This window comes from Lipotes vexillifer, unplaced genomic scaffold (genome assembly GCF_000442215.2).
Source record: "Lipotes vexillifer unplaced genomic scaffold, Lipotes_vexillifer_v1.1 scaffold329, whole genome shotgun sequence".
Taxonomy (NCBI): domain Eukaryota; kingdom Metazoa; phylum Chordata; class Mammalia; order Artiodactyla; family Lipotidae; genus Lipotes; species Lipotes vexillifer.
In genome coordinates this window covers 4168965-4178050 of record NW_006774067.1, presented here as the reverse complement: position 1 = coordinate 4178050, position 9086 = coordinate 4168965, and the positions used below count along the sequence as shown (strand labels likewise).

The 9086-nt window shown below is 35.1% G+C and overlaps 1 protein-coding gene across 1 annotated transcript in view; it reads left to right on the top strand.

The window, feature by feature from the left end:
• The window catches only part of TRHDE (thyrotropin releasing hormone degrading enzyme), a 409484-nt gene extending 404978 nt beyond the window's left edge, over positions 1-4506 (top strand). The window contains exon 19 of the mRNA XM_007448769.1: positions 4363-4506. Coding sequence (XP_007448831.1) covers positions 4363-4506 — 144 coding nt within the window. The remainder of the gene's footprint in view (positions 1-4362) is intronic.
• Positions 4507-9086: the final 4580 nt, after the last annotated feature.

Below are 9086 nucleotides of genomic sequence, written 5' to 3'. Positions count from 1 at the left end.
GGGGCACGAACCCGTGTCCCCTGCATCGGCAGGCGGACTCTCAACCACTGCGCCACCAGGGAAGCCCTTTACTATATTTTTTATTTTTAATAAAGGAAGCTAAAAGGGAAGGAATTCTTTCATATCCATGGGAAAGAGAAAGAAAGAACAATTAAGCTAATGAGTTTATGTATTTAAATGAAGTCGTTTTAATTCTTTGATTTTACATTCAATAATCAAAATGAAAGACTCATTTAGTGACAAGCTGTGCAGTCACTGAAGTAAACACAGAAGTGAAAGATCTGTCCTCTCCTCCCCTCTCCCATTCCCTCCTTTTAGCTCCCTTCCTTCTGCCGTCTTCCTCTCCCCTTGCCTCTCTCCTGTTCTCTCTCCCTCTTCTGTTCTCTAACTCTATCTTTCACGCTTCCTTGCTTCAGTATAATACCCAGCTCATGGAAAAACATCTGTTAAACGGACATTTAAATTGATTTTATCATATGATGGCCATTTTGCTTTACATATTTCACTTACATATTTAATTTTTTACACTTGACTTAATTGCCATTTGAAATGTTCCAAGATACCCCTATAATGAAAGGTGCCATTTGAAAACTGAAACTCAACTGTGGCTTTTATTGCATTATCTGCAAAGCAGCTAACTTCACAATATAGGCTCTCTGTAGCCTGAGTGATGAATCCCTTCATGACACAGATGCTTGCACTGACTTTCCAGTTTACCAACTGCTGCCTGAGGCTTTTCCATACTTTTATTACCTAATCATCGACTGTAGGATTGTGGACCACTATTGTTGGGTGGGAGGGGGGTTAATTTGTATTGCCGATAACCCCCTTCCATAAATATAAAGGAACTGAGGAAGTTTCGGTCTCATTTTCCCATAACCAATGAGCCTCGTAAGCAGAAAAACCAGTATGCTCCCTTTGGATATAGCATATTCTTATTTTCAAAAGTTTATAGATCAAAAGTGAATCGGCATCTTTATGAATTCTGAAAACTAATTTGAGATTGTAATGATCCCCATCAACTTTAGGGGCATTCAGCAGAGACACTTATATTGTTCTATGGTCCCTTCCCCAAAACTACATTCTAGTACCTGAAACTGGCAATTTCCTTCTAATTACACAGCTCTAGCAATTTGAACAATATTTCTCCATGAAACAGTACATCACTTCCTTAATTTTAAATGAATGGAAGTACAACCTCATGGAACCTCAGAGGCCCTTGCCATTTTTCCATACTAATGCCCGTTCAGCAATCCTCTTCAGCACTCATTTTTTTGGCCTCTTGAACCTTACATACAACACTGTTGTAAAAGAACATAGATCCTGTGCGTTACAGACATTCCATTTACAGTTTTAATGTTGAAAATATAAACCTCATAATCGGGCAACAGCTAATTCAATTCATTTATATACTTACTAAGAGTATATTGTGTGCTGCACTTTACAAATTATTTTGTGATGTTTAAGGTCTAGAGTACCCTAAATCAAGAGTAATAAATACTGAAATATTTTTTAATAGAGAAATTAACAAACATGTCTAGAAATTTTATGCTAAGGAGAACAGGGAACGCAATAAATGTTATTTTATAAAAATGTCTAAACTTGCAACATTTTCAAATAAAAGCATAAGATGGCATAAATATTTAGGAAGCACAATAATAAAAACTAATAGGGCTTCCCTGGTGGCGCGGTGGTTGAGAGTCCGCCTGCCGATGCAGGGGACACGGGATCGTGACCGGGTCTGGGAAGATCCCACATGCCACGGAGCGGCTGGGCCTGTGAGCCATGGCCGCTGAGCCTGCGCGTCCGGAGCCTGTGCTCCGCAATGGGAGAGGCCACAACAGTGAGAGGCCCGCATACCGCAAAAAAAAAAAAAAAAAAAAAAAAACTAATAGCAGCAGAACATCTACCAAAGAGCTGCCAAAATAAGCAAACTGGAATGCCAAATGCCTTCCATCTACCCCATGCCCTCTAAAGTGAGGCAGGGGTCTGGAAGGTGCTGTGATCATGCCCCAGGACCAGTCAGATGGCTGTTCTGACCACAAGTTCACCAGAAGAGTTGTGGAGGAGTATGAGGTATAAGATCAATTTATGACAACTATGGAAAGTGGGCCACATGTGTTCTGATGAATAAACTACTCGTAAGATGTATGTGAGTCACCCCAAGCTCTGTGAGCTCACAGAGGAAGTATTTAGTGCACTTAAATAGTGACTTAAGGAATGAATCCCTAGAGAACCCCCAGTTACATTTTCTACGAGAGTTCTCTTGCAGGATAATCTGACCTACTGTCTCTGTGTCAATAACACATTCATAGTCAATCCCATAGTCTGCCTTTGAGGAAGACTTAAGAGTTTTACTTCATGTGTTCAGGCTGGCTTTCTACCTCCTCAAAGGTCAAAAGGCCAAGAGCACACTCAACAGAGTCAAAGTTGCCAAAGGGTCATTTATCACTATCCGGCATATTCATTCAGTGACTGCCTAGGAAAACATGTAACAATGTGGAACATAGTTTAAAAGAAGTAGATGTAATTTGTTTTCCTGATTGACCTGTATTATGTAAATAACGCCACTGTAATGCACAGATGTAATGTACAAATGTACACTGTAATGTACGTATTTTTATAATAAATTAAAATGCAAAATTCAAAATATAGATCAAAATGTACTATTTGTTGCTTTAGGAATATAGATTGAATGAATCTGAACATAAATATATAAATACAAATGAATCACTGGATGAGTCAGTTAAGTTTAAAAATATGATTCAAATGCTTTCATTAGACTTCCTTTTTATCTATGTGTACACGTCACAGGTATATGTGTGTGGCACAGTGCCTAGAATATTGAAGGTTTCAATAAATTCTAGTCTTTGCCTTCATCCTTTTTCTTTCGTATGTGTAAATCTGGTCAGGTGTCAGATCAGTTTTAAGGATAGCACTGATAAATCTTTGTTACATAATACATTGAATATTTTGTATGTTATTAAAGCATAGTGAATTTGAAGTCTTAAAAAGAAAGAACATAGCTCTGAGATATGGTTATCCACGGCTAATGCTGCAGGGCACCAGGTTTTGTAGGAAAGTAGAGGATAAACTTTGAAAAAAACCATCAGTATCATGTAATCAAAGTAATACTGTCATAAACAAACCAAGCTACCCATGAACCAATTTCTAGATGAATTCAGAAAGGTACAATTAACTCCATTTTAATGGCTCCCCTGCCCCCATATCTCCCTATCCCTGAGTCAAGCTTGATGACATTTCTCTCCTGGCATATTCTCCATGTGGTGCCCACCATGTGATGAATCACACCCCACACTAATTACACAGTATAACACTTCTGTGTTGCAAGTTGATTTTTCACATTTGTCTATTAGCATTGCAATTGTTGGTTGGTTGCCAGTTTCTTACAACATATCAAACAGAGAGAAAACCTGCTAGTATTTAATCTTGAAATAAAATCCTTGAGCATTCCCAGAGTATGTGGACTCTCTAGAGAAAAATCTTCTATCCATAAAATTATGACAAAACATTTAAAAATTTTAACTTTTTAATTAAAGCTCAAATTCTCTAGCTAAATGAATCGACATTCCTCCTTCATTCTTTCTAAATCTAGTTGCTCAGGTGATTGCAGTGTCATTTATCATCCACTTTTCATAGCATCATTACTTTTTTTTCCACCGCCCAATAATTTTGATATTTCTTTGCCATCAAAGATAGTGTCAGGCACTCATACTATTTATTTAGAGAAGATGAATAATTTTCTCTCTAAGCACAAAAAGTTAACTTTAATCCTTATATTCATTTTTAAGGCTATTTATTACATTAGATAGCTTTGTTATTAGAACTAGTCTTTACCACAATCCCATCAACCTATTATAAAAAGACAAATATGTCTATTATTTTAATATTTATTTATGGAACAAGAAGCTGAATTTGGAGCTACTTAAACTGTAATGTCCACTCTTTTTTTCCTTTCAGTTCCAAAAGAAATTACATTACACCTAGAGGACACAATCTGTTTTATTCCATTTCATTACTAAGCTCACTCCACATATTAAATATACCTTCTGTAGTGATTGTGACACTTTTCTTCAAATAGATTCTTGTTTATATGTGTTGGACATGAGTTCTTTTGAAGACATGTGTATTTACCATTTTTAAATTATATTTTTATTGAAACCTAGTAGAAATACAATGTTAGTTTCAGGTATACTATGTAATGATTTGACATTTGCATACATTATGAAATGATCACTATGATAAGTGTAGTAACCGTCTGCCCCCATACGAAGTTATTAGAGTATTATTGACCATATTCCTTATGCTGTCTATTTACTATTTTAATATTTCTATTTCCAGCTAAGGAACTTCATGAAGAGCTATGATGGAGTAGCTGCTGCCTCCTTCTCAAGAGCCGTGGAAACTGTCGAAGCCAATGTACGCTGGAAAATGCTTTATCAAGATGAGCTTTTCCAATGGTTAGGAAAAGCTCTGAGACACTAATGTGTGTCTCTTAAAAACAATTTGACTCAGAATTTTGTGAGAAGACCTGCTTTGTGTGGAATGAGGAAAATGGCCAGATTTTCAGTGTTAACGTGTGGGAGGAAATTTTTTTTTTTAATTTTTGGTTTTGGGGGATTTTTTTGTTTCATTCATTCTGTTTTGTTTCTCTACTGGGTGTTCTCTAAAGAAACTCTTGCAAGTGCAACTAGCCATGACTGCTTCAGCTATACATTCCTCACTGTACAGGACCAAATATGATAGTGGTGCATGTTGACGTTGCAGCCAGTATGGAAAAAAACATATTCAGAATATTTTGTGCATGGTTGTATGGCCCTGCCTGTGTTCTAGCATGCTTATTTAAAATGTCCAGTGTTGTATGTGAATATATGTTACATCGGGATTAACATTATGCAAAAGCACAAAGATTATCTGTGACAATCAGTGATGCAATGAAAGAAAAACTAAAACAGGGAACTATATTCTTAGTCCTGGGCAATGTGAGAAGTGAAATAGCCCTTTAAGTGATTGGTGTCACTTATTTCAGCACTTGGATTGTCTTTCAATGATTATTCTACTGCTAACTCATTTTCTTTGAGTTAAAGCTGTGTATACATTAAAAAACGCATATAGATAGTGTAGGCATATGTATATGTTGTACACTGCATTTGTGCAGACTTTCTTCAGCTCAAAGAAAATTTATCTTTTTATAAACTTACGCAAACTTTGGAAAGGCTTCAAAGAATTTATCTCAACACTATCCTTCCTGACAATTTCCTGACTAAATTTCTCAACTGTTATAGATTTTTTCATCTACTTCCTGAATGGTCTATTCTATACATAAAAATGAATTTAAACAAAATTTATGTACAAACGCTCTGCTAATTTTCCTAAGTGGCAACCTCACATCGTAAATATAGATTCTGTCATCATTTTGGTCCAGCTTCCTATCGGATAAAACAGTTATGTATACTTAATGATTTTCAGTGCTGAGAAAGTGTTTCTTTTCTGTCTTCTTTGTTTCTCCATCTCATGTTGGATGGTGCAGAGAGTTAAGAACTCTTCCTGTGTGTTGATCTTTGTGTCTGTGTGAATCTAATCTCCCATTAAGTGACCATACCTCAAATGGATTCTTATGACCTTTGATGCCAGGTGTGCCATTCGTTAAGATGAAAAGTTTCTTTTCTTGAGCAAAGCTTTTCCTTTAGTATTGACAGCTCTGTTCTATCTGGGAATTTTGAATAGTCTTTCCCTGGCTGTATTATGGAACACAAGTGTTTTTAAATGGTATTCTCACGCAGTAGGCCAGCTCTCCAAACGTTGCTTAGATGCTCAAAAACGAACATAAAGTTTACCATTATGAAATGCAGATATAACTAACTGTACATAAGCCAAATGTTTGTGGCCCACTTTATGTTTTCCTGAGGTTTTCTGCTCCTCTACATCTTCTTGCAAATCATTGAAGGAAACGTTCTAACTCTCATAGTCACTGAACATTGGGATAAAAAAGTAGGTATTTAAGAAACTGGAGCCATAGATTTATTATAGGTTTGTAGTAAAGAGGAACAATTTAATAATCCATAGAACAAGTATCACCTAAGGTTGAATTTTATCTTTTTAGCAATTAATATCTATTACTCATACCTAAATTTTTCAGCCCTTCAATTAATATATTAATTTTAGATACTCTATGTGTTGTTAACACAGAGTAATGCTTAGTATAAAATCTAAAAGTCATGCCACCTATCTGAAGTGATGAAATTTAATATAATTTCAAACATGTGTGAAACCCTTAAGGGGTAAGTTCTGAAACATAACAATAATAAAGATCACACTGTCATGCAGGTTCAAAACATGTACTGTATCACCATTGGATTCATGTAATAGAAAAGATAAAAAATTAGAGGTGGATGTCTTGTTTTATGTCATGAATTACTGAAAACTCTTAGTAGTTGTGACATTCTTTTGAATGAAATCACCATTTCCAGCTTTGAGTTATAAGGGATTTTATAGTTCTTTTTTCCTCTGCACTGTTAATAATCTTAATCTTCTTTCAGTATTTTAGTGGCCTTGAACAACTGGTTTAGCTATGATGTCGAATCCTAAGTGTATAATTATGTGCAATGTTCAATACCTCATATAATACTTGTTCAGCAGTATAGTGGTATCAATAGCATTGAGATGGAATTTTTGTTCTACATATTTTTCAATAATTTATCCTTTCCAATGTTGAAGATTATATCAGGCATTAACATTTTTTAGTTGTTTAAATAAGTAATATTTTCAAAATAATAAAATGACCAATGACATCTCTTGGAATATTCTGTAAAATGTAGTTAAGTTATAAAATTCTATTTTCTACATGTAGTTTTGATCTTTTTTCTCTTCTTTGTCTGTTTTACAAATCATATACATGCATGAAATAACAAATAGTTGAAAGTGTCCAAAATCTAGGCTTAAAAAATTACTGTGCCATTATATGTACAACAGCAAAACTTGGTTTCAATCAGGAAGGACTAAATAGTTACTGAATATTTAGTAAATATTCTGAAGCACTAAATATCTCTAGGTAACCTGTAAATAAAAAGTTTTCCCCATTTTTACACATTTTCCCTTAAAATTTTCCTATAATCTTTAAAGTTTTTTTACATATGCAAGCACAACCTCTAAGGTTAATATCTACAATGCTAGGTTTATTCTTCAGTTTCAATAACATGGATTTTACCTGGGAGTTAAACTCACTTTGGTTTACATTATTTCTAGGATAATTATATCATAGGACTGAGATTTTTTTGATAGTGCAACTTACAAATATTATAACAGTAAAATCTTACAAGGTTCCTAAGATTAAACCATATATTTATAAACTGCATTTAATTTTCAAAGAACTTTTACATATGCTGTTTCGTTTGACTCCTTTCAAAAACATAATAAATTATATTAGCCCTAATAGTCTGATGAGAAAACTGGGACTCAGAGTAGCAACATGAACTTTTTAAAATTACATGATTGGGCTTACCTGGTGGCGCAGTGGTTGACAGACCACCTGCCGTTGCTAGGGGACACGGGTTCGTGCCGCGGTCTGGGAAGATCCCACATGCCGCAGAGCGGCCGGGCCTGTGAGCCGTGGCCGCTGAGCCTGTGCGTCCGGAGCCTGTGCTCTGCAACAGGAGAGGCCACAACAGTGAGAGGCCTGCGTACAGCAAAAAAAAAAAAAAAAAATTACATGATTGTTGTTTTGGGAACAATTACAATAACTTGAGATCTTCAAGAAAACCGTCCTACAACTAAAATAGAAAAACATGTTTGAAATACCTCTATCAGTTGCATTAATTGGAGATTTTCCAAATACCAGAAGCAATATCAAAATACTGCTTAAATATATCTACAATAGTTACATTATTTTTAAAAGTCTGTGTTTCTAGTTTGCATAATGTCAAACAACCGGAAGAAATGTTAATTAGCATTCACTTTGGTCAGCGTAAATAGCCAAATATTGGGACAAAAAATACAGCCCATTGGGCCTCCCTGGTGGCGCAGTGGTTGAGAGTCCGCCTGCCGATGCAGGGGATACGGGTTCGTGCCCCGGTCCGGGAGGATCCCACATGCCGCGGAGCGGCTGGGCCCGTGAGCCATGGCCGCTGAGCTTGCGCGTCCGGCAACGGGAAAGGCTACGACAGTGAGAGGCCCACATATGGCAAAAAAAAAAAAAAAATACAGCCCATTGATAATAGTTTTCTTTTTTTAAATATTTTGGTGAACATTATTTAAATATGACCTTAAAATACTGACAATTTGCTTTATTTTCCACACAGATTTCTCTGATAAACTTTGTAGTAACAGATGGTCAGACCACAGATAAAACTGATGTCCATTTAAATCAGTGAAGGTAATATTCAGTAAAATGTTTATAAATCTGTGCAGACTAAGTTATGCAAAAACCATTTTCATGCAACTGTAGTACTATATCAGATGCAGTAAAGGGATTCCTAAAGAAGTTTACAATAATATATTTAATTCAAATCTATTGGCTATTAAATTTTAAGGAATATTTTCTAAGAAGTCAGGAACCTAAAATAGTTTAATTATTCTCCTCAATATACCCATGAAGTAATCACATATACTTTATTAAAGAAAAAGCTCATATAATGGTAAATTAGGATTCCTACACCTGTTTTTTTTTCATCAGAGACCATAGCTGAATTATTATCATTTGGCACTGCTAATTATGTACTGACAGAATTTAATTAAACATATTTATTTAGCACTTTTTATTTCACAAAGCACTTTTTGAGAGGAAAGGAAGGTATGAACAAGGCTTAAAGGAATTTACATCACAATAAATGAAACAAACATAGAGAAATAAATGAATCAATAAGGGTCACATGAAAGATAATTACATACTACAAAAAAGGAACTAAATAATTTTTAGGTATAGATAATATTAGGCATTATTTTTGTATACTCATTCTCAAAACATTTGTCACACTTCAGGATAATTCTGTTTGTTTCACAGCACTTAATTGTGTAACATTTAGAAAGTATAATAAAACCACATAGTTTAAACTTTTATAGTTGGAATA